The 27,205-nt window shown below is 33.9% G+C and overlaps 1 protein-coding gene across 9 annotated transcripts in view; it reads left to right on the top strand.

The window, feature by feature from the left end:
* OXR1 (oxidation resistance 1) overlaps positions 1–26,479 on the top strand; it is a 363,374-nt gene extending 336,895 nt beyond the window's left edge. For 5 of the 9 annotated variants that reach the window (XM_090283450.1, XM_090283448.1, XM_090283454.1 and 2 more), the window contains 7 exons: positions 332–494; positions 16,481–16,561; positions 18,302–18,427; positions 19,118–19,270; positions 21,070–21,165; positions 22,790–22,863; positions 24,622–26,479. In XM_090283450.1, the coding sequence (XP_090139576.1) occupies positions 332–494; positions 16,481–16,561; positions 18,302–18,427; positions 19,118–19,270; positions 21,070–21,165; positions 22,790–22,863; positions 24,622–24,757 (829 nt within the window). In that variant the 3' untranslated portion in view covers positions 24,758–26,479. Of the gene's footprint in view, positions 1–331; positions 495–5,742; positions 5,923–16,480; positions 16,562–18,301; positions 18,428–19,117; positions 19,271–21,069; positions 21,166–22,789; positions 22,864–24,621 lie in introns of those variants that run through there. The other 4 variants (XM_090283452.1, XM_090283453.1, XM_090283456.1 and 1 more) reach the window with 3 other exon arrangements.
* Positions 26,480–27,205: the final 726 nt, after the last annotated feature.

Here is a 27,205-nt window from a genome sequence, read left to right as displayed (position 1 = left end):
CACAATTCTGGGTTCATTTTCCTTCCCTTCCCTAGTTGCTTTAAAGAGGAAAATATTACCATGGACAGCACCTGAGCTAGTCAAAAGCATGCCAAGGAAAATCTTGATACAGTTTTCTCAGAACAACTTGATAGAAGACAGCCAAATAAAATATTTTAAGTTATTCTCTTACTAGTTGTGGGTTTTATTATCTTTTTAAAATAAAGCATAGTATAGTCTGTGTATATTTTAAGTTATCAAGTTTTGTCAAGATATTTAACGTACAATTTTTTAACTCTAACTAGAAGTGCAGTACACTAGGTCTGTTATTAATGGTCATTTGTTCTAACAGGACAGACCACTTATATGCCTTCTTCATTCAGTGGAGTCCAGAAATATATGCAGAAGATACTGGTGAATATACCAGAGAACCTGGGTTCATAGTTGTAAAAAGGATTGAAGAATCTGAAACAAATGAGGATTCTACTAATGAAGCAGCAGCCAGAGAATGGGAGGTAAGGAGAAAACTGAAGATTTCATTGATCTTTTTCCTCTGTGAATCTATAGCTTTATGGTAGTACAGGAAGTACACAAAATCTGGGTACAAAAGAACACTTTTTTAAAAAGGTTCACTGTCCATGTATATATATGTCTATTGAATGAATCTAACTAGTAACTTTGGTTAATTACTATTAGCCCTTTTTTTGGAGGTGGGGGGGGCTTTAAAAATACTAGAGAAGCAGTGCACCAGCAATAAAATGACTTATTGAGTGCTTTTTAGAATAATATTAATTGCTCTTATACTAATTTTTTCAGAAATGATTTATTACTGTTATCTCCTACATGGAGCAGGTATAATAGTCATTTAACAGATTCATGCAAATTAACTCTTTTAAATCTATATTCAAGCATTATTTTGACATGAATGTAAATAATGCTAGGGAAATAAGCTGATGCTATTTCACAAAATAGTAAAAACTTTATTTGCTCAAATTTAATGAACTTATCTATATGGCTAAATTAACACTAATCAACTTTTTATAACCCCTTTTAGATATATCTTTTAATATTACATATGTTTTACATGCTTTGTTTTGTGGGGTTGATAGGGCGGCAATTACTGGTTTATCTGTTGTGATTGCCTGGATTAATCTCTTCTTGATGCATTAGAAAATATAGAGCAGATACTAAAATGTGATAGTAAATGAGATCAAATTTTGTTATCCATTTGGTGTTAATTTTCGTGGTTGTTTATGTGATATAAATTTGTCATGCATGTAGTTAACATGTATAATGATTGAAAGTATACATGGCATGTCTTTTGTTTAAAATGTGAACCTGATTTTAAATGTCCAGTTTGTGTAGTATATACATCAATTTCTACTATAACTTTAATATAATGGAGGGAAAGAGGTGGCATATATTCAGTACATATTTTAGGGTCTTTTAGTACTTAAACCAACATTATTAATCTTCTCATCAGCATTATTCACAATAGCCCCAAACTGGAAACAACCTGAATGCCTCTCAGCAGGAGAATGGATAAATAAATTTTGGAATATTCATAAGATTCCAAATAATATAGCAAAAAAATGATCTACTGGCACAGGCAGCATTATAGATCAATCTCACAGATAATAAAGTTTTCTAAAAGAAGCCAAGCCAGGGAAGAAAAAGAGTATATACTGTATAATTTCATTTACATAGAGTTCAGAAGGGAGAAGTTAGTTAAAATTCAATCAAGCTAGCTTTTTCTGGGGGTTATTGGGGTAGCTAGGGGCACGTGGGAACTTTGTAGAGTACTGGAAATGTTCTGTATTTTATTCTGGGTGAGGGTTACATGGGTGTTGACATATATAGAAAATAATCCCTTTGTATTTAAAATTAGCTTTAGGAGGCTTTTAAAGTAGCCAAGGTGATCAAAGATGTGTTCCTGTACTCAGGTAGCAACAGTTGAAGTTAGAGTGGAAGGGGATGAAATAAAGTTTTTTGAAAAGGAATTACATAGCTAATAAGATTAGATTTAGTAACAACCAGATAATGGTGATGTTTCTAACTTGGATGCAAGATGGATGGAAATATTTTTAATCAAATAAGGGAATTGGGGATTTTTATTCCACTGGGAGTTGGAGCACTTAACTTTGGAAATAATAGACTATTATGATGATTTTACTACTTACTATTTTGGTTCAAAGGAACTGCCTTTGTTCTTGTGGAAGACTGCAGGTTATAATTTCTAAAGAAAAGTAAATGCTCACCTGTTTTCAACCAGAGTAATTCAAATTTTAAAAAAAGGAAAATAAAATAAATATTAATTTAAAAACTTGTTGCCACATTATCTAGAAACAGTGCTGCAATGCCACATAGGACTACTGAGTACTTGAAATGTGACTAATGCAACTAAGGAACTGAATTTTTCATTTTATTTTAATTTAAAGTTAGAAACTGATAAATTATTCATTTTGGTAACTTGAATAACTTGAATTTATGAATCTACTTTTTCAACTATAAATTTAATGAAGTCTAAATATGATTTAAATAAATTCAAATCTCAGTAAGATCAAGTATTTCCTGTGAAAATGTAGTATCTTAATTGAGATGTGCAATGGTGTATGCTATAGGAATTCCTACAGATACAATTGCCAGCAGCCACATGTGGATATTGAGAACTTGAAATGTGGCTTGTCCTGATTGAGATGTTCTCTCTAAATATAAAATATATACTGGATGTTAAAGACTTAGAACTGAAGAAAAAATATATCATTTTATATATATTGATTATGTTGAATGATAATATTTTGGATATATTGGATTAAATATATTTAAATTACTTTAACTTTTTCTTTTTTTAATGTGGATACTAGAAAATTTATAACTGCATGTGTCTTGTAATGATCTTGTACAGTGATGGTCTAGTGCCCAATGGTTACTAATACCTAAAAAGTGATTTTTTTTTCATCCAAAATCACTCTTGGTGTTATACGGTCTATGGATTTGAACAAATGTATAATAACATAAAAATATTTTAAATGTTAAAATGATGTTTGAAAAGGAATTTGGCTAGAGCACTTATATAAAATCAAAGTACTTCAAAATGTGAAGTGGTATTTTTAGGGTTTTTTTTCTACCTAGGGATGGAGAATAGGTGACTTAGAATTTAGGATGCATTTAGTACGGCTACCAGTCTATTTGATTAAAACCATCTGGTCTTACTCTTGCTCTGCTTCAGTGATACTTAGTTCTTTATTATCCCTGTTAATCAGGCAGAAATATATTGCTAACCAGGAATGTGTACACTGGGGAAACTCTTGCATATGGTAAACTTACCTCCACTCCCACTTTCCTTCTGTTTCCCACTTGTCTCCCTCCCTAAGTAAGTATCATGACGGCAGTTCCAGGCCCTGCTGTATCCTCAGAACCAAGAACAGTGTCGGTATACAGGATGAGGCAAAAGTGGGTTTCCAGTTGTTCATGGAAAATAATACAATAATAAAAACTCAGAATATCCTCCGTGTTTCACATACTCACAACTGTAAAGGTACTTTTACCTCACCCTGTATAATTTATTCTCAATAAATATTTATTGATTAGTGAATAATTTGGGGCATACATTAGAATTGGTTATAAAACTTTTTATTTGTCTTTCAAAACAGGTCTATATCTTAAAATAAGTTTTCATATCAGTCGTGGTAAATATTTTGTCATCAAGCCATAGGCTCTGGAAGTTGGAATTAACTAATTAACTGACATTCTAGCTTCTTTCATTTTCCTTTTTTTTTTTTAATCTTTACCTGAGAATATGTTTTTATTGATTTTTTTAGAGAGAGAGGAAGTGGCAGGGAGGGAGAGAGGAAAATCAGTGTGAGAGAGCAACATCAATTGGTTGCCCTGACTGGGGACCTACCCTTTGCGACAGTATGGATGGACCTGGATTATGCTAAGTGACGTAGCCAGTCAGAGAAAGACAAGTGTCATATGGTTTCACTCATATGTGGAATCTAATGAACAAACTGAACTAACGAGGAAAATGGGGACAGACCCATACCTGGAGGGCAGGATGACAGCGAGCAGGGAGGGGAGGTTAGGGGGCGGAAGGACTGAGTAAAAAGGAAGAACTCACGGACCTGGACAACAGTGTGGTGATTGCTGGGGGCAGGGCAGTATAAGGGGGTTAAAAGGTAATGTAACAAAAATACAACAAGATTAAATTTTTTTAAAATTATGGTCTCCAGGCCATCAGCAGCAGCATCTAGGCATTTGTGTAGAAGTCACATTCCCAGACCCCATTCTGGTCCGCTTAACCAGAAACTGCTTTTGAAGCCCAGCGTCCGCTGTTTTAACAAATGCCCCAGGTGACTCGGGCGCAGGCTAAACTTTGAGAGCCGCTGTTTTAGAACGAAGGCCACCTCCTCTCCAGGCATGGACACAACCTTCTCACAAACACATGACTGAAAAGGTCCCTCAGTAAAATCAAAGCTGAATTAGAAGCATCTGTGGGGATGTATGTTGAATAGACAACCAACAAAATAGTCTATTCTGTGCTTGGTGTGTGTGTGTGTAAATCTCTTTTAAACCTCACTGTGGTACATATATTTTTAACTTTAGAAAATCTGGCTGTAAGTAATGGATAGGTTTTCAAAATGGCACCCCACTACCATGCAATTGTGTAATGTCGTGGGTGTGTGTAGGGGCAGTGTAGCGACGAAAGGGTGGGTGTAATGTGGGACTCTGTATAGTGGAACCAGGGTGGAGCTGGTTCTAGTGTGCCCATGAGAGCCTGTTGGGAGGAGATCCTAGGGTAAGAGTGATGGGGCTCGTGGAGACCTGGGGGCAGGGGACATGGCCGGTGTGTGGAAGGGAGGATGTTCAGTGTGGCGTGCTCTGCCCGGTGCATGTGCATGCTGGCGTGTAGAGGAAGGTGTCTGGGTAAGAGTGTGGAGTGTGCTGTTTTCTGTGTGTACAAAGGGTGTCATTGTGTGTACACACAAGGTCAAAGGGTAGGAACAGATTTAGCTTAAAGTGGAAGAAATTTATAGGTATGCTGTTGTGACATTGATGCGCTAGTTAAAATTGAACACTAGATAATTTTAGTTTCTAGCTTTAATACTTAAAATTTTACTCTGGTTATATTCAGCATGTTACTAGTCAGTGAAGTATATGTGGGCATAATAAACATAAGTATTTTTTCAACAAATTAAATGTTAGAAAATTCAGTTTAAAAACGGACTGTGCAACAGGCAGAGGAATTTTCAGGTCACTTTGAATATTTCTGCAGGACTTATTTGTTCTTTGTTGGCTTTGGTTTTTACATAGTCATTCTATGAAATGTGAGGTTTGAAGGTCCTCAAAGAACATCTTATTGTTTTAAAAAATGCTCATATAAAAGATGACATTTTATAGGATTTGTAATTATATATAAAGAATAAAATTTTGTGATTATGAGCACACAAAATGTTAATTGCAATCATTTGTGTACTTTGGGAGGGATTCTGGGTACTGTACTTACTACATTTTTATGAGTAAGATATTCTTAGTATATTTCTTAGTATACTTAGTGTTTGGAAATACAGGCACTGTGTCTTTAAACTTCTGAGCCCTTTCTTTGCACATTTGGGTACAGCGCAACCGAACTACACATGGGAAACCCTGTCTTCCCTCCCCAGCTTTATAGTCTCCACTCAGGACTCTCTCTGCAATGGATACTACTTGGTGATTAGCTCTCTGTATTGTCAATCAAATCTTTGTCTCTAGCAAACTGTTTTGTCACTATAGTAGGAAGGGCTTGTTGTGCTGGGAATTTATCTTTGACAGAGGAAGAATGCTTTGTAAAACAGTTCTTACGAAATCTGATGTAACTTAATCTGCCTTGGAAAGGAAATGTCTCGTCTCTGGTATGGGAAGAAAGGGAGAAGACATCAACCAATTAATCATAAGTATCCTCTGGTAAATCTTAGTGGTTTCCATTTCTATATTTACTAGTCTTTTTATAGTTTATCATGCAAAATTTACAATTCTGAAAGTTTAAAGATAGCGAATACTCATAGAATACAAAATAGTGTGATTGCAGAAAAGTACCTTTAAGTCATTTCTGCTAATCCTAAATATCTTTTTTAAAGAAGGAAATGAATAAGGTACTGTAGTTTTATTTTGTAGAAGTGTTTGATTTTTCTATTCCACATAAACAGTAGTTACCAAATCTTTATTGCTCCCTAAATTTTCTATTTAAGCTTAACTTTGTAGGAAAATACATTTTTTTTCTTGCTTAAAAATAGTGTAGAACAATCAGAGTGAATTAACTTTAATTTTTATAGACTGAATCCCAAACTAGATACATTTAAAACATTGTGTATTAAGACTCTCATTTTAGCAATCTGAGGAAGGCTTTTTGAAACTATCCAAAAAGTTTCTAGCAGTGCTATCTAATACTACCAAACTTTAAGATCTATTCTAGTAAAGAAGAATCTCAGTCAACCTTACTAGCTAAGAATTCTAGTTATTTCTTAGTATAAATATGTGTGCATTATTTGTTAGAAATGTATTGCCAGTTATTCTTTCTGTGGTAATTCAGAATTATAGCTTGTCTTATGAATGTTAATTTTATTTTTTACTGTTAATTGTAGTGATTTAAATTAGGCTAGCTATTTCCTTAGCACCAGGAGTGACTTTGAAAAATGCCCCCAAAGCATTTTGCCACCGTTAAATGTTAAGCATTAAAAATATTAAGATAACTTTAATCGGTGTTATTTTTAATTGGGCTTGGGAGTACTTTCTTCAAGTTGAATGATTTACAGGTTTTTGTTTACATGATACATCAGCACAGAGGGATTTAGGAATCTCATATTATTGAAATGGGTAAAATTTTGATCAGATTTATCAGAATCTGAACACATTTTTTAAAATACAAAAACAGTGAAGCTATTCATGGATTTTTTATTTGCTTTAAACATCATTAGTTTGCTAAAACTTCAATACAGTTAAATGTATTACACATACAGGTAAAACAAATTGTGGATGTGTTGAATTTTATAGGTCATTATGATGTGCATCACACTTACTACACTCATCAAACCCTGTTCAACCTCATAGGAAGCTGTTATATGTTTTTGTCATATGACAACATGCCTCTCACTGGCCTTCAGCTCTGCCATATGTATAGTTATATGTATTATTTCATTTAATCCTCACAATAATTTTTCATAGTCAGTACTACTACTTCCTGTTTTAAACATGGGGAAACAGGTATAGAATGGTTGCTGAACTACGTTGTGATGGAGCACAGAGACGGTTTGACCCTAGCACGCTCTTTATCTCACCAGGATGCCTCTGAGAATTTTCTAAAACAGTACAATATAGTATAACATGTTTGCACATTCAGAGAAGCTCAGGTCCTAGTTTTCTATGTTTTGGAGTAGATATCCTAGGAGCTATAGGCAAGAGAAAGGCTAAAGAAATAAAAATTAAAAGCTTAGCAATTCTTTTACTTGTTGTGTAGATGAGATTTCCTATAGAATTTCACCTGCCAACAGGCTGGCTCTTCTGCTTTAAATCTGAAAATAAAAAAAAGTGATTCTTCTAGGAGAATAACAAGGATTTCAGAACATACAAAATTTCTCATTTTGGACTTTGTATTTGGAAGCTTTTTACAATTCTATCTTTACTCCGCTGATGAGCAGAATGGAATAGACCTAAGTGAAGACCTACATCTTAACAGTTAGTTCTAATGTGGCCATATTTATGTAAGCCACAATAGTTTTCCAAATACTCAGGCATGTAGTGTCATATTTGACCTTACAATAACTCTGTGTGACCTTACAGAGGTAGATTATTTTTATTTTATGTATGTGTTAAGGCTTGAAGACATTTTAAGCAAAATACATGGAAAGAAGTTAAACCTTTGCCAATTAGCTTTGCTTAACTTTTCTTATCTTTATTTTTAAGGCTGTTTTAGAATTTATTCTGACAAACCACCTAAACTTTAACCTTCTGATTATTTACTTGGAGCTATTTATATATTTGATAAACCTATTTACTATAGTCTACCTTTTTTTATGTCTGTCAATAAATTGTCATTTGCTTGAAAGTTATAAGCCTGTTTTGTAATAAGGATTTAGAGTTAGTCAGATTAAAGTCACAAATCATTAAATAGCAACACTGAACTCTATCGACATCAATACTTCACTAATTTAGTCACCTTTATATATATATATATACACACACACACACACACACACACACATATATATATATATTTAAATCCTTATAAGACAAGACAGATTTTTGTGTGTATATGTTTTAGGCTTTTATATATGAAAGCACAGGAGAAAAGTTCCTATGATGAATTATGTACATCTATGTAAGAAATAGCTCACAGAATTTTAATAAGAGCTAACTTAAATGTAAAAATTTTTTCACTGACCTCAGCTCAATATAATAATAATAGTAATGATAAAAATAATAATTTCTACTAACATTGTGTACTCCTATTAACATCATGTATTATTTTGACACATGAATTGTTCTATTTAATCCTTAACCTGTGAGGTAGTGGTACTACTAACATCTCCATTTTCTGAAATAGAGGCATATAGCAGTCATACAGCTGTGGTTTAAGTCCAGGCACTCTGGCTCTAGCCTGTGCCATTAAACTCTTTGCTGTACTTGTTTTCAAAATTTTCAAAAATATAACTAGAAGTGAATTAGCATTTGATTTGTACATTTAATTATCAATATCAATTCCATATGTCTTTTATTCCTCATCAAGTGCTTAAAGTATGTTTATTATTTTCATTCAAAAGATCAGAAATGGAGAGATTAAAGTGGCTGCTCAAGTTCACACAACTAACAAAAAGCTGAATCAGAATTAAGGCAGAGTTCTTAATACCCAAACCAAGTATTCTTTTTGCTATACTATGTTGCCTACCTATAGTACATATTCACAGGTAATTTATTAACTAATATTTATATGTGCCTTATTGTATGTAAAACATCCTCTGCTTTCTAGTCACATATTCATGAAAGAGGACATATGCACATATATTCAATGTAGAATATTTTTTCTTTGTTTGACTTAGTTCTTGAAAAGCATATTCATTACATATACAAGTTATGAGGCATAATAAAAAAATGAATACCTGTGATCCCACCACCCTACTAGCCTCAGCCCATGTGTTCTTTCTCTACTTCATCTTATGTCTTCCACAAATTGTAACCACCTTCCTGAGTTTTGTGGCTATTACTCCCCTGCTTTTTTTAATTAATAAGTTTTATTTTGTAGCGCAATCTAGGCTTACAGAAATAAAATGAATGGAAAGTACAGAGAATTCCTATATACCCCTTTTTCCCTGAACACAATACTATTATTCACACCTTGTATTAATGTGGTACATTTGTTACAATTTATGAACTTATATTATACATTATTATCACCGAAAGTTCATAGTTTACATTATGTGTTATTCTTTGTGTTGTACATTGTGTGGAATGACATGTACCTACCATTAAAGGCTAATAGAGTGTACTTTCACTGCCCTAAAAATTCTCTGTGCTTCAGTCAGCCTTCTTTCCTCCACTGTAACACCTGCCAACCACTGATTTTACTGCTTGTGTATTTTTGCCTTTTGCAGAGTACTATAGAGTTGGAATCATGTAGCCCTTTCAGATTGGCTTCTTTCACTTACTAAGTCGCATTTAAGGTTCCCCCCTTTATTTTCATGGCTTAAGAGGTTGTTTCTTTATAGTGCTGACTTTTAATATTCCATGGTCTGAAAGTAACATAGTTTGTTTATTCATTCACGTAATGACACCTTGGTTGCTTCCAATTTTGACCCATATAATAAAAAGCTGTTAAAATATCCATGTGCATATTTTGTGTGGACATATGTTTTTGACTCGTTTGGTAAATACCAAGGAATGCAGTTGCTGAATTGTATGATAAGAGTATATTTAGTTTTATAAGAAGTTTCCAAACTGTTCCAAAGTGGCTGTACCATTTTGCACTGTATCAACAATGAATGAGAATTCATTCCTGTTGCTCTGTACATCCTCATTGGTATTTCACGTTTCTTTTGATTTTAGCCGCTCTCAATAGTATATGATGGTATCACATTGTTATTTTAATTTGCATTTCCCTGATGGCATGATAATGAGCATCTTTTCATATTCTTATTTGCCACCTTTATATCTTCTTTAGTGGTGTGTCTGTTCAGATCTTTAGTTCATGCTTTAATTAGATTGTTTTCTTCTTACGTTGTAAGAGTTCTTCGTATATTTTGGACAACATATTTATCAGATATGTATTTTGCAAAGATTTTCCCCCAGTCTGTGGCTGGGAGATTTTTTTCATTCTCTTGAGTGTCTGTCTCAGAGAAGACATTATTAATTTTAATAATCTCTAAATAATTTTTATGTGCTTTTGGTGTTCTATCTGCTTCCTTAAACCCAAGGTCACCTACATTTTTTCCTTTGTTATTGGGTTGGCCAAAAAGTCTATGTGATTTTTTGTGTGTGAAATAAAAGGAACATTTTTCATTTTCACCATTAATGATATTGATTTTATTTACTTATCTTACTGCGTTAGCTAGAACTTGTAATACAGTGTTGAATAGAAGTGGTAAGAAGGTACATCTTTGCCTTTCTCCTTACCTTAGTGGGAAGGTTATTTTGTTCCTCACCATTATCTATGATAATGTGACTGAATGGGTAGTGCTACTCAGCACTAGCAGAACCAAGCACTAAACACCAAGAATTGCAGAGGAGAAATATTTGCTATTTTATTATGAATTGCTCCACCCAGGGGAACAGGAAGCTAATGGTCAAAAGCCCTAACTCTCCAGTGGTACGCAGGTTACGGGTTACATAGGGAAGAAATCACAAGATACTTTAGGTGGAAGTTGTAACAGGGAGCTGGTTATTCAGAGATGAGATAAGGGTAATAAATCATTTCTTCAGGTCTTGACAGTTCTGAGATCTGTTCCAAGGTCTCACTGTCTGGTTTCATGAGGAAGTAGCCAGGAAGTTGTTCCATCTTAGGACTCAGAAGCTGAAATGTAACTTAGTTCAAGATATTATCTTTGGCCTGCTAGAGGTCCAGACCTTCTGACCATAAGTCAAGTTTGGACTACTGTCTTCTGCTTCCTTGAGGATTGCTAACTATCAAGGAAGTGGGTAGGCTAGGTCTCTGAAGGGGAGAGAGAGAGAGAGAGAGAGAGAGAGAGATGATTTTTGGAGCTAGGATTTGAAGCTCAATTTCATTGAAGATGTAAGGACCCTCAGTTTGAATAACTAGGGTTTTTTTGTAGATATCCTTTATCAAGTTAAAGAAATACCTCTTCTATTGCTAGGTTGCCGAGAATTTTAATCATGGCGTGTTGGATTTGGAATAGTGCTTTTTTTTTTTTGCGTCTGTTGATATCATCATATGAATTTTTTTTCTTTAGCCTGTTGATGTGATGGATTGCATCAGTTGATTTTTTTCAAATGTTGAAGTACCTTGCGAGTGCCTTGCATACCAGGAATAAATTTCACTTGGTCATTGTATATAATTTTTTTTATAAATTGTTGAATTCAATTAGCTAATACTTTGTTGCATGTATGTTTATGAGAGAGATTGGTTTGTGTATTTCCTTTCTTTTAATGTCTTTATTTGTTTTTGTTTTCTAATTAGTGTAATGCTGGCATCATAGAATGATGGGAAGTATTTCCTCTGGTTCTATTCTCTGGAAGATGCTGTAGAAAATTAATATAGTTTTTTTCTTAAATTTTGGTAGAATTCACCAGTGAATCCATCTGGATTTACTCCAGACACTCCATAGCTAGGGATCCTAACTACTTGGGTTTCTTTGTAAGTATAGACTCAGCTATCATAGTTAGTGTATGCTTTCTTGCTTTGCAAAAGTAAATATAATAATAACGGCCAGAATGGAAATCTGTCCAGTTTTTTTCTTTTTTTGTACTCACATTCTTTTCATAGCTTTCAACAAGTCTGTGTAGCTTTTTATTTAGTTACTTTGATGTTTGTTTACAGATAGCTAATTCATTTCTGTTGGCTAAAACGGGGTCTAGTACCTTCTGTTTTGGAAGCTTATTAATTGTTAGTTTAACTTCTTTAATAGATATAGGCCTATTCAAATTATGTTTCTTCTTTTGTAAGATTTGGTGGTTTGTGTCTTCTAAGGAATTGATCCATTTCATCTAGGCTATCAACTTTGTGAATATAGAGTTGTTTATAATATTCCTTCATTATTCTTTTAATGCCCATGGGATCAATAGTGATGGCCCTCTTCATTTCTGATACAATTCATGTGTGTCTTCACTTTTTTACTTACAGTGGCTAGAGGTGTATCAATTTCATTAATCTTTTTAAAAGAGCTGTCTTTTGGTTTTGTTGATTTTTCTCCATCAATTTTCTGTTTTTAATTTTATTGCTTGCTGTTTTTTTTATTTAGTTCAAAATACTTTATGCGTTTTTTTAAAGTATTTTGATATTTTCCCATTATTTCTCTGTTACTGATTTCTAGTTAAGTTTCTTTTTGGTCTTTTATTATTTCTGTTTGTTGAGGTCTCTTTTATGGCCCAGAATGTGGTCTGTCTTGTCAATGTTCCATGCAAGCTTGAGAAGAATGTGTATTTTGCTGTTGGATGAGCTATTTTATACATTATCAATTAGATCCAATAAATTGAGAGTGCTGTTCCGTTCAGTTACATCGTCACTGAATCTCTGCCTGCTGGATTTGTGCATCACTGATAGAGTAGTTTTGAAGTCTCCAACTATAATAGTGCATTTATACATTTCAAGATTATATCATGAGGTTTTTCCCCTGATATGCTACCCAAAAACGATATTGTTCCCTTTTTATGAGAGTCACTTCTTGGATTTATTGTTAAGCTAATACAGTATATATGTACTGTAATTGAATGGTTTTAAGAAGTTAACGGGTTTCTGTTTGACTAAAAGAACAGTGAATATATCTGTCTTCTCATGAAAATGAGTCATCTGCAAATATACTTAAAAGGAAGTAATTTTAAATGCAGAAGGTTTATTCAAATAAAAACTTTGATGTGTTCTATTTGGAATGTATTCTGGATTTTTCTTTTTTTTTTTTTCCTCTATCAATTCTATTTTCCAGTATCTAATTCATAATTCTCTCTTTGCTTCTCATTTAATGTAGTCCCACAAAGTATTAACTTTGAAAGCAGTAGTTTTAATTTAAGGCAAAAATGAGCCAATTTTTAACACAATCCAGGTTTTATTTTGTAATATGACTTTGTTGGATATGATGAAATTATAGAACAAAAGGTCATGTGACCTCAGGGATGCTGCTGTACGCCCTTTTTGTTAAGACACAACAGCTCAGACTTACATTTCCTCCTGTTTCATATATTTTTGGATACTAAAGTATAAGTCTCAGTGATTAGGTAATATTTTTCTTTCTACCCCTTCTTCCTTTACTAAAAAAGAAAATTAAGAGATAAAAATGGCCCATTTAAAGATACCTAACAGACTTTTGTTACTCTGTCAGGCAATTGGGGGAAAGGAGGTATTTGGTTGGTTTGTGGGGTAATCTCAGGGGGAAATACAGGAATAATTCTGGAATGAGGACTGTTAGACCATAACATTGGTCTTTATATCTAAAAGAACATGTTCTTATTCAAGGGATTAACAGCAACCTATAAACATAAAACAAATAAAAATTAAGTTTTCTCATACTTTCAGCTTTTGTTCTGTTTTGGTGGTTGTTGTTGGTCCCTTTGTAACAGAGATGAGTAGATTTAATCCTGCCTTTAATTTGTAATTCTGTGAAAATAAATGCTTTAAAACACCTTTGTGTGAGAGTCCTTTGTCAAAGGCTGAAAAGACTCAATAGTGCGCACTTAATTCTGCAGAAGGTAGGTCATATTGTACTTAGTGCCTGTGGATGGGACTTGGCAGAGTGTGTGGACCACTTTATTCCTCAGTAAACAACTCTTCAGCCAGACAGTGAATATGCTTTTAATTAGAAGGTCTTGGTTTCCTCAGCTTTGTGTCCTTAATAATTAAAAGTGTGATATAGGACATTTTGTAGAAATATGTCTGTTTTCCACTTAGGCTTAATCTTTTGGTTAAAGTAATAAATTCTGTACATTGAGTATGATTTACCAAGGGATAAAAATTAAGACCAGTCCAGTTCTATCATGTATACTAGGACTCTATCTCTTTATTCTTTTGTTTTCAGAGGAGGAAGTATATTTCTGTACTCATTTCAGATCCCTTTTCTTTATTACTTCATAGATTCTTGACAGTTTTATGTCTCTTCATTCATCACAACATGAGTAAATATTTAGAAGGTTAAGGGATTGGTGAGTTTGTAAGTCTCAGAAAAGAACACATTTTTTTAAAAAAGTATTAATGAGAAATTAATTAATTTTGACAGTAAAGAAATTTTGAATGCATCAAATGTTTACAATAACAGTTCATGGTTCCCTCACCAATAACTCTTACTCTCAGTGGTATTGATTGAATAAGATTATAACTGTTCCATTTTGAGAGCCAAACTCAATTTCACTTCCATCCAGGAAGTGTGTTTATTATGGTAAAAGAAGGAGCTTTAAGAAACCAGATTGTTGTTAACCAAGGGAATAGAAGGTATGCAGAGGAGTAGATGTTATATAATTTGAAAATACTTGGCTAGGAGACTCTTGATTAGGCTGAATGCCATGGGGAAAGAAAGAAAAATATAACTGGCCATTAAATATCTTGTGGAGATATCTTTTGCTGGCCATAGAGAAGCTAGGCCATGTTTTACTTTTAGTACTTAATTTTTTTGTTGTTGTTGTTCATTGAGAATTGTCGTTCTTAATTGAAAGGTATTTAATATTTTATCTAATACTGAAATGGAAAATTAATTTCAGAGAAGTCATTCAGGGTATACAAAATATTGGAGCTGTCAAAACTGAAACATTTTCATATCAAAAATGAATTAGGAGGTTTTTAAGACATTCTTTAATACTTAGGGTAATAGGTAAAAAAATGATCAAGTAAAAAAAAGTGTTAATAAGTAGTTCTCATTGGCTATATGCTGGGCACTATACTCAATCCTTTAAATGCATTTTATTTTCTCACTTTATTTACATAAAATCCCTATTTGGTATGTACTCTTATTATTTCTACTTTTTTTATGAAGAAATAGAAAAGGGTGCCAAACCCAGGTTCATCTGATCTCCCCGAGCTGGAGATCATAACCACTGGGTTTCTTTATAGATAAAAAAGTTAGCTATCATATTGCAAGTATTGCTGCTTTGCAAAAGGCAATATAATAATAACAGCCAGAATGGAAATATGTCCAGTTTCTTTTCCTTTTTTTCTATTCTCATATCTTTCATAGCTTTCATGGCAGGTCTACATAGTTCTTTATAGAGGTACCTTAATGTTTACTGGTGGCTAATTCATTTTAGTTGGCTAGAACAAGAACCTTTTAGAAGTCTAAACTCCATGGGCCAAGTAGTTTAACTGCATTTGTGGCCAGAACTTCTACATATTTGATCACAAGAGGAATTTGTCGTGGCTCAGGACAATCAGCACCTATTTATGGCCCCACCAGAGTTCACTATGTTATGGTTACTTATTGGGGAATTGCACCGCAATCTGAAAAAGCTGTAGCTATGTGTCAACCTGAGGAAACTTGTCTGTTTTTGTGGACCTTTTGTAATCATGTTTATCTGTCAGATACTGTTTTCAAAGTCAGCACTGTGCAAGAGACTGGTCTAGGCAATTACCAAAAATAGAGAATTTCCCTTGGGAATTTAGAATGTAGGAGTGTCATCAAGTTTTATTCACAAATAACTGCTACAGTACAAGCCATAAGGAAATATACAGGAGAGGCAAAAACTGAAAAGAGTCATGTAAAAATACTGAAGTAGACAACATGCCTGAGGAAGTATTGCTGATTAGATATGCTTTTGAACATCTAATTTTCTACTTTCTAAAGCTTATTTTTCTTACTGCTTTAAGTTTTAAAATGTACTTCGTGTCTTTTTCTTGCTTCCTCCTCTCGTTTTTTCTGATACAGATCATACATGGGTATGTTTGTCACCTTTGCCTGGAAGAAATTTTTCCACCATTGCCCTTAGGATACAGTGTTTGAACTAAACTGATTTCAAGACAAGGGTTGAAACTACCATTTTCTTTGTAAACAGTTTTAGATGTCATAATCTTCAATATTAGCAAAGCATGTTTTGTTTTACATGTTTCCTTTGTAAATCTTATTACTCAAATTCTGTCTCTATGAAACAGTCCATAAAATAAACCTTACATTGTGATCTCGTTGGAGGTAGTGTGGTTAAACTCATTCCTGCATATTTCACTGCAGTATAAGATATAAATCTCTTGGATTTTCAGCCTGGAGTCGGGGAAAGAAATCCTTACAACAGTTCCCTTTCCCCATTTAAATTGCTCCATTTTTTAAAAATTGTTGGCTCTTCTTCTCAATTGTCAGTGGAATTATTGTCTTCCTGTCTCCACATTCAGGTAGTGTCGGTGGCTGAGTATCACCGCAGGATCGATGCTCTAAATACTGAAGAACTGCGCACACTCTGCAGACGCCTCCAGGTGCCCCCTTCAGTAGTTTAAACCCCTCCGGAGAGTGGCTACTCCTTGTTTTTAGTCTTTGGTCAGGGCAAATCTCATTTTTGAAGGATTTGTTTTGACTGTTGCACTAAAATAGCCCATCAGAAAATTCCTTTTGTACTGAAGAGTACAGCAATGCTTTGAAGTGCTGTAGGATTATCTTTCCTGTCATCTTTTCATTTGAAAAATATTCAGAGGAATTTTCTGTCCCTTTAGAACTGTTCTCAGCATTCTGTGTTTCCTTGAGTGATGAGTTTTTATTTAATTTTAACGTTGGAAGACTGTCTTTGGATTTAAGATTGATTTTTTGCTAAACAGAATCTGAAAGTGTGGTTACTGTGGGGAAATGTTTTAATTTTTAATGGATAGTAAGATTTGAAATATTTTCTTTAAGGTTACTTCAGTTGTATCAGACCCACCTCAAATATGTTAGTGAAATAAATTGTTTTGCTCTTGAGGTATTATTCTTGGTTAGTATTGGAAATACTTTGGAAAATAGTCTAGGTTAGTCACCAGAACTAGATGAATTATTTAAAATGTTGTGAAATAATCTTTGTGATTTTTTCTTAGAATAAAAGAAAGCGATACGTTTGAATTGATTTTCCAGTTTTGTGTGCTGTGTGTTTTCCTCTTAGTAAGATACGCTCTCATGGCTTTGCTAGAACTACTGATTTTTTTCTTTCTTTCTTTGAATGCTTTTCATGCTGCCTTGGATTTTTTTTTTTTTTTTTTTTAACCTTTCACATCATCAAAATAAAGGTAAAATATGATGATGTGAGAGAATTAATAAAGCTTAGCTTCTCATCAAAAAGCAATACAGTTCTAGAACATGTATTGGTTGAAATTATATGCTGTTTAAGTTTGGTAAGAAATTTGTCCAAGGAGCAAAATGGTTGAGCCACATTTCATTTCTGTGTAGAAACATAAGTCGCCAAACATTGCTACGTTTTAGTTATCTGCTCCAATAGAACTCTTATTTCCCAACTTAAAAATTGTATTAACGATGGTTACGTTTCACATAATTTATTCTGTTATTGTTTTTTACATTAAAATAAAATCAATATGAAAAAGTGCTAACAACAGCAAATGTACAGGAGTTTAAGTTAATCAATATTTTTATCATTTTAAAGAATATCAGTGAGATCATTTCCATCAAACAAAAAGCATTTACTCTTTTTAATGCATCGGATCGATCTAATTTAAAACATACATTTGTGAAACAATGAAGGCATTTTTAAAAATAACTATAATGTTTTCAGCAAAGCAAACACATCAGTGAAGTTATACTTTTTATTGTACTAGTCTTTAAATTAAGATTTTAGCACCAAGAAAGTTATTTTTGGCAAATTTTATGTTTACCACGAAAAAATAATCCCACATATTTTAAATAGCACACATGAAGCGCATGCTAGTTGGGTCACTTTTGTCCTTCAGCAGCAAAATTAAAGTTTGCATGTCACCCTCTCCTTTTATACAGAAGTATGGGCTTACCATTCATTCCCTGTCCTTCATATTCTGGATAAGAAAAGTGTCTTTTTATAGTTAAAAAATCTTTCTGCATTGGATATTATTTCATGAAGCATCCTTTGCCTTCTAAAATCCTAAAGTAAAGCTTTAGCCACCTTTTCTAAGGTATAAAATTTGATTTCTCTCAAGAGGCTAAACGTTTTGAAAACATGTTGCAATTTTATATTCATATGCTGCTGCCGTTTCCTTCTTTAGATTACTACAAGGGAAGACATAAATTCAAAGCAGGCGGCTCCAGTGAAAGCAGACCTGGAGTCTGAATCTTTTCGACCAAACCTAAGTGATCCCAGTGAACTTTTACTGCCAGATCAGATTGAAAAGGTATGACATACCCACCTCTGTGCATTTCTGAATGGGCGCCCCTAAGAGTAAAACAGCCTCTTTGTAGTGAGCACAATATAGTGAGCTAGAAGGTATGAGGCGACTTAGGTCAGCAAACAGAACAAGGTAACAGAGCAATTTAGGGGACCTGCTACCATAGCGGGCATTTAATTTCTTGTTGTGTGCGTTGTGTGGACTCTCTCATGTCATTGTCACAGCACCTGCAGGAGTTGGATACTCTTACTGTGTGCATTTTATAAGTGAAGAGACTTGGGCAGAGAGAGGTTAAAGTCTCACAGATAAAAGTATTGAAGCTTGATTTCTATCTCTGATAGTCTTCCTCTGGAGCCCATTATTTGAGAGATGGTTAATAATCAAGCTAATAGTCCATTCAATATTTTTCTTAATTCAAGACAGAGAGCATTATGAGTAATTCCTGTTTCTTGTCTCTGTTCTAATTTGTATCTTATTCAGCATGATTCTTTTCCTACTAGACAATTAATGTTTCATGGTGAGAAATGTACAATTACTCTTCAAACATCTCAGTGTCTTATAAAATCATAATTTCTACTGTTATTTTTTTGTAACCTGTATTTTATAAAGTACCACCCAGTCCCAGTGGCATTACTATCCTACAGGCTGACAATAAGCTACCAAGTAAATTTTAACTTTTTTTTTTTTTCCCCAAAGCTTACCAAGCATCTTCCACCAAGAACAATAGGCTATCCATGGACTCTTGTTTATGGTACTGGGAAGCATGGCACAAGTTTGAAGACCCTTTATCGCACAATGACAGGTTTGGACACCCCAGTGCTGATGGTGATTAAAGACAGTGATGGGCAGGTATGAAAATAACTATATGGACACCTTACCTTTTAAGAGATTATAGCAACAGTGACTTTCAATATATCCTCTTTGATTAAAAAATTTTTATCAGTATATTTTATTAAATTTAACTGGTAATTATTGAATACTTTTAATATGCAAGGCAATGCTGAGTGCTCCGGAAGGTAGATATGAGTATGAACAATGTTTAAAGGGTTCCTGCCTTCAAGGGGATTGTACTCTGGTAGAGATGATCATTTAACTATGTCATTGTCTCTAATGCCAAGAAAAATATGTCGAATAGTAAATACCTAGAAAAAAACAAAAGAAGTGCTCAGAGTGAGGGGTGTTCATATATATTTGGGAGAGATGATGAGATTTACAGAAAGGGTGGAAATTGACAGTCTTGAAGAATGAGTCAAGTTCTTAAAGTTAAAGATAATTGTGTAAGGATGATACCAAGAACAGAATAGCAGATGAGCAAGAGAAACATTGGTGTGTTCCTAAAATGCCAAGTTAAGGTCACTACCAACACTAGAGAGCAATGAGAGGGTCAAATAGCAATATTCATTTAACAAAACAAAGCAAAACACTACTACTGCTAACACTTTTAGTGTGTTTATATTGCACACATGTCTAATCACTTTATATGCATTATTTTAATTGATTATCAAAGCCCTGTGAGATTGGTATTTTTATCAACCCTGTTTTAAAGATGAGTTAACTATGACTTAAAGAGGTGTATCAACTTCCCCAAGGTTATACTCCTGATAAAAGATATTTGAAGGAATAAAAATGTACTTCTGTTACATTTCTTAGCAGAGATAAGTGTCACAAACATAATATGAGTTAAAAATCAGACACTAAAGAATTACTTTCTCGTGATTACATTTATAGAAAGTTCATAAATGGGCAAAACAAATCTATGGTATTGTCAGGCTAGTGGCTTCCTTTGCGGGGGTTGGTTGAGGGTGGTGTGCAGAGGAGGAGGCACTGGGAAGGCTCTGGAGTACTGGCATTACTCTGTTTCTTGTCTGAATGAAGGTTAAATGGGACTTTGTGATCACTCAAAATTAAGCTGTCCATTTGTATTTTATGTTTATATGTATGTTACATACATGAAATACATACCTTTCAATAATAAAGTATTTTTAAAATTAAGACTGTAAAAAATAGAATGTCAGGAAAGACAATGACTGTGGAGATCATTTGTCAAACTCTACATTCCATTTATGATGTAGAAACTTAGACCCAGAGCTCTGAAACAGCTTGTCCAAGTCTCTTTAGTCCTTCATTATTTTGTTTAGGGTGTCTGTGTGTCTTGTACTATGGAAGGCCACAGTCTTAAAGGGCCAAACAATTCAGGTCCAAGGGCTGCCCTCATGGAGTTTACTGTCCAGTGAAGAGAAAGATAGCGTGCTTTTTATAGTTGTAGAATATTCTCCCGTGCTGCCGGGGCTTTGCCTCCCTGAGAGCCACAGCCCCACAGCAGCACGTAATCTTTATTGTACGTACGTTGTGCAGAGAAGTCATCCCGAAGTTGTGAGCCATTTTTTAAGATTGTCTGTTTAATTGGTAAAATAAGCATCTTTTTAGATTTTAAAAACAGGAATACCTTTTTTTTTTCCTATCAAGAAACGGATTTGATTTGTTTGTACTTGGCATTAATATGAATTATATAGCAACTGATCATGTTTGCTTTTTTAAATACAAATAGATAAAATGACACTGGATTTTATTTTTTGCATTTTACTTTAACATACATAATTGCATAATGCTTAATGAAACATATTGAATATACCTTTTTTTATCCTTAGGTTTTTGGTGCACTAGCATCTGAACCATTTAAAGTGAGTGATGGCTTTTATGGTACTGGAGAGACCTTTGTTTTTACATTCTGTCCGGAATTTGAGGTGAGGACAGTCATTCCAATATTCAGTTTATAAAGAGATGGAATAATGAAGGGAACATGCACTTTGGAGTCCTGTGCACTTGCATTTGACTCTCATCTCTGCCTTTTACTAACTGAAAACAGCACTTTTTTTGATAGTTTTGAGCTTCAGTTTTTCTATGGATAGAAAGTGTAACAGTTGTTTAAAAATTAAATGAGATTCTTATATGCACAACAGTTGGCATGGTGCCAGACACACATCATGGGCTCAGAAAGACATATACATCATTATTACTATTCTATTTATGAACTGTCATTGTGAAATTTCTAGAAACGTGTAATGACTACATGAGCTTAATGATGTATGTCTTCAAAACCTAATAAATTATTTGTGTCTAATTCAAAAGTGATTGCCCGGTTGTTGTTGTTTTTTTTAATCGTGGCTTGACTAACTTAAATTGAATCATTCTAATGCCAATCAGTTCTAAAATGTAAAGGTATACATGAACTTTAGTGAATGTATGATTCTGTTTACAACATTGAATGCAACCCCAGCATTTCAGGTACACTAAGGTTCAGCCTGTCAAACCTTCTTAAGAGAGGAATTTTAAGTCTTGAAAAGGGAATCAAAATACTTGGTTTTAAAAAAATGAGTGGTCTTTAGAAACAGTTTCTATAAGGAATAAAATAGGAAGGATTTGATAACACAACAGAAGCTTTCTTAAGAAATTTGTAATTGGCTGGCTTGACAGATTGGCCAGTGCTTTCTGGTCTCTTAATAAAACACATCAGCTGTCCTACTAACTGGAAGCCTGAAATTGTTACAGAAATATAAAGCTTGAGTTGTGCTTCTTCTCAGAACTTTTTGTGCTGTCTCCTCAATAACTGTTTATAAAGTAATTAATCAAATTTATATAGATATGAAAAAGTGAGTGTTAAGGTTTATTTTATTGGAAACTATAATGAATACTTTGGAAAAACTTGGTTAAGGGTAAAGTGCTAGAAATTGCTATTTGTATTAAGTTTAGGTAAAACTCCCATGAAAGGTTAGAAAAAAATATTGAGGGATGTTAGCATCTAGAAGTCTTCCCCTTGGGCTTCTCAGGTATTTTTATGTTCTTACTGCTCTTTAAAGAAGAAACTGGAAATCATAAAGGTGTCATTAGCATATGTAAGAACAATGATGGTGGTCAAAATACATATCCAAAGAAATGCCCTTGGCCCTATATCAAATATTACAATTTATATTTATGTTTAACGTTAAAAGATAATGACATCCATATCAGTGTTTTAAACTGATTTTCTATTTTCTTCAACCATTTTCATTAACCATCTGATTCTTATACCTATATAGTTAGAAAAAAGTATGTATGAAGAGAATGTAAGTTTTGAGGAATTTGAATTGAAGATTACATTGCAGTAGATCATGTGCTTTTAAATGTAGTCACACAAACACTGAAATTCAAAGCATCATGCCCTTCTGCCCAGACTTTTTGTTCTTGCTATTGTTTCTCTTACTATCCATCTAAGCTTTGTTAGGTATTTGGGGTTTAGGAGAACTAACTCTGTTTAACGACCATTTTCTTCTACATATTTAAAGCTATTTAAAGCTCTTTTTTTCCTTTTTTTTTTTTTTTTTAATGTAGGTCTTTAAATGGACAGGAGATAATATGTTTTTTATCAAAGGAGACATGGATTCCCTAGCCTTTGGTGGAGGAGGGTAAGTCTCTTGAACATTTTACCGTAAGATTTTTAAGAAACTTTAAACATTTATGTGTTATTTGTAAGATTAGTTATCTTTGGAGAGTTTTGACATAAGAATCCTAATTTGTATGCTATGACTAAAAGTGTAATTTATTTGCAAGAAGGTGTTTTAAGTGCACTGAAGGGTTGGAGGCTCTATTCCTGGTCCGGCACTTGCCCAGGTTGTGGGTTCGATCAGTGGTCAGGGTGTGCACAGGAGGCAACAGATAAATGTTTCTTTCTTTCTCTCTCTCTCTCAAAAAAAAAAAATATTCTGTAAAAACATATCTTTGGGTAAGGATTTAAAAAAAGAAAAAGAGTATGGGCTCAGAAAATGGGAGCTACAGGCACTTTTGATGTTCCAGAATTCCAAACAGGAGCCCCAAAGAAATCAAAATTATCATGGGGATAGACTGAATGTAGGCTTTGTCAAATGGACGTGACTCATATTCTAGCTTCAGTACATGTTACACGTGGGACCTTGAACAAGCTCAAGTCTAGTGTTTTCTCAGCTATGAGTTGGAGCTTGAACCCCACATTTTATTTTAGATAATGTGGAACTTTTATGCCCCTGAGAAACTCATGCTAAATACCAGCTGGGGCAAATGTAGGTTTATAGTTGTTTTTTGTATGAAAAATAATACAATATTTATTTATTTGTTTGTTTATTTATTTATTTTTAGAGAAAGGGGAAGGGAGGGAGAAAGGAGAGGGAGAGAAACATTGATCGATTGCCTCTGGCATATGTCCCAGCCCGGGACCTGGCCGCAACCCAGGCATGTGACCCAACTGGAGCCGAAGCAATGACCTTATGCTTTGTGGATGATAACCAACTAAGCCATGCTGGTCAGGGCCAATAATTAATAAATAATAATACAAAAATAAATTGTGTTTCTCGCAGTCACAAATGTAAACCTACTTTTGCCGCACCTTATGTTTCTCAGGACTTTCTTGCTCTTAAGCCAGAGGAGTCAGTAGTCTCACTCCATGCGGTCTTGGGTTTGGGCTGCAGAGGCTCACAGTTTTTTAAGCTGGAGTTTTAGTTTCGTTGAAGTATTTGGTTTTCTTTTTTCTTCGCTTTTTTTTCCTAACAATAAGTCATGTTGCAAACTGCCTAGCCAGGTCAGCCATTGATGTTTTTCTGTCATTCCATTTTTTCCCCTAGTATTACTTAAATTATATATATCACTGATATCCTATAAAATCTGCTTTTTCATCGCTCATTTTTTGTCAACTTGTTATGAAATGATTGACAGGGAAGGTTATAAATATGCCATTCAGAAAAGTTGGTTTATAGTTGTGAGTACATGAAACACAGAGTTTATTATTGTATGATTATTAACTATTATTTCCATATGAACAACTGTAAACCTGTTTTTGCCCCACCCTGTATATTAAAACGATAGATCCGAAGAGGAACCCATAGTATCAGGCCAAGAATAACAGAGCAGCACTTGTCTCAAGAGTTAATTCTATATGAAGATAATTTTAGAGCTTTCATTTTACTCTTTGATCTATAGAGTAAGTGATTTTTTAATGGGACATGAACAAAGCAAAATTACTTTGTGCCGGAGTGGAAGAGAATAGAGAAGGATTTGGAAATTTTTATGATTTTAGAGTTGCTGGATATTGAAATGTCTCATTTAAATTATTGAACAACCTCTGAAATTATTATTTTACAACTCAGGTCCTAAGTATTAAGAGATTATTGTTAAAACTGTTGCATATGTTGCAGGGGAGAATTTGCCCTTTGGCTTGATGGAGATCTCTACCATGGAAGAAGCCATTCTTGTAAAACATTTGGGAATCATACACTTTCTAAGAAGGAAGATTTCTTTATCCAGGACATCGAAATCTGGGCTTTTGAATAAATATAATGCTCTCTGTCTTAGCAGGATAATGGCCCAAACCTGACATGGACAAGCATTGTTTGGAAAGTTCAAGAAGCAATACAATGTACCATGTTACTCGTGCTTTAAAATTAGTCCGTATCACCATTTATTGCGGTTATAATTTGACATTTAAATCATATTTCTGTCCCAGAGCTAAGAGTTCATTTAGGCTTAAACCATGGCGTGGCTCCCTGCAGTAGAAAAGCGTGGTTTTTGTCAGCATTCGATCATAGTGGCCACCTCATCTACAGTCCATGTTATCTGGGTCCCCTAAAAGGATGGTGCTCTTCTGTTGAACCTGTTTTGGTTTATTGTTTTTAACACTGTGTTGGTTGTTGTACTAGATCGGTCTGATTGGGACATTGAGGGAATGAACTCTAGGTACTCCTATGTTCGTGAGGTTGGCCCAGGTGAATTTTGAACATGCTCAACTTAGTCATCCTTAAGAAGGAAAAAACACATGCCAAAATAATGCATACTTCATGGACCACTGAGTTCTAGTTTTAATTCACACTACAATGTTCTCTTTATTAATTTTGCAGGAAAATTTTGGTTGAAATAGACTGCAGTACACATGATCTGCAGGTTTGGGCATATGCTTTGATCATTGAATTAACTGATAAAGAGTTAGAAAATGACAAAAGAGAATGAGAACTTGATGATCCTACTGGATTTAATATCTCAAGCAAGAAAATATTCTACTTATATATTTGTAGTGTAGCAGGGCATTATAAGTACAAAAACTATGAAACAGATACATATTTCTTCAACATTTGTGTCAGGTATACTGTTTTATAGTTCTGTTGTTTTAGCCTTATTGCACACCAACTCCAAAAATATAGGTTCCTATTCAAAAAGAAAAGAAACTTGTGATTTTCTTTTGAGTGGTATATGTTATTAGTTACCATTAGCATTTGCTGTTATAAAAGGGCAATGATTATAGTAGACAATATTGTAACTCAGTAGTAGATTTGTTGAATATGCAAACTTACTGTCAAGTGACCTCAAGAAAAAAAAGATAGAATATATTAGTAGTTCTTATCCTCTTTTGTAGGAAACCAATAATAAGCCATTATGGCAATAATTCATCAGTTAATTTCAAAGCTTCACGTTATGCAAACAAAATCCTGCTGTTATACATGTGACAGTGACTTTGTGCTGAAATTTCAGCTATTCCAGATAAACATTGTATATTATCTTGTAAATTAATGTTTAAAGGTAGTTTTGTTCTTATAGAAAGTGTTGATTGCCAGGTTGCTTATAGCACTTTAAATTATTCTAAAAATGAAATTGTAAGCCAAATATGTTGGCTCAAGTAGTTTTAGTTGTATAGTACTTGAATATATTTAGATCTTTTGAAAATTTAGATTATTATCTCAAGAAAGCATAATGCAAATGGGAAAGAAAACCTGATGTTCTATTTAATATGCTACTGCTGAATGTGAATAGAGATGCAGGGCATCATTTTCTTGTCTATGTAAAGCTCTCTCATTATAACTTAGTTACAGTATATAGATTAAATGTTTACAAATAGAGAATTGTAAATAAATATATTGCCCCTCCCCCCTTTGGTCTTCCACAGCAGTATTATTGTCTTTGTGGAGTTGACTAATCATGGAAAAAAAAAATCCTGTATTGGATTTCAATTAAAATAAGGTCATAGTGGTGTACACCAAATAAAAAGAAATACGTAAATACAAATTTGAGTTTGGATTTATTGACAATCAACTTATTTTCATAGCTAAGACGTCTTTGATTAGATGTAAAAAATGCCTCTAACGACCATGATGGTGGTGGTGATGGTGATGGAAGGATGCATTCAAGTAGGAGGAGCACCATAGTTTTAAAAATGGGAGAGTAAGAGGGCACCTGCTGTGAAGTGAAAGTCATTTGATATTTTTAAATCATGCTGTTTTCTTTTTTGATGGGAAGTGCATTACAAGGTATGATTGATGTCATAAAGAGGTTTGTTGTTGTGTGCAGTGCCAAGAAACTTATTTGTTTCTTGTAGGGGTAATTAAGAAAATTTGAATGAGGGAATGACATGGTCAGATTTGCATTTCATGAAGATCTCTGCAAAATGGATTGGTAGAGAGGAAAACTAGAGACAGACAAATCCACTCTATAGTCCAGAGGGGTAATGCTGAGGCCTGAGGAAGCCTACTAGCAATGGTGATTAAAGAAGGAGGTGTGCATTAGGAAGAGGTTATTGGATGTCAGAAAGAGTTAACCTTGGCCGTCAGATGTTTTACCTAGAAACAGGGTACATTATGTATTGACAGGTGATATACAAAGAGGAGAAAAAAGCAGGAGGGAAATTAGGTTATTTATTGACCTTGTTATACTATGATGTGAGAAATTAGGGACTAGATTGGGGAAGGATTCAGTATTCTGTTCTGATAAAAAAAATGTTTTTAATCAACAACA

Source organism: Furipterus horrens, unplaced genomic scaffold (genome assembly GCF_987537825.1).
Source record: "Furipterus horrens unplaced genomic scaffold, mFurHor1.1.pri manual_scaffold_7, whole genome shotgun sequence".
Taxonomy (NCBI): domain Eukaryota; kingdom Metazoa; phylum Chordata; class Mammalia; order Chiroptera; family Furipteridae; genus Furipterus; species Furipterus horrens.
The sequence above is the reverse complement of the archived record's forward strand: the minus strand, read 5'-3'. Positions and strand labels throughout refer to the sequence as shown.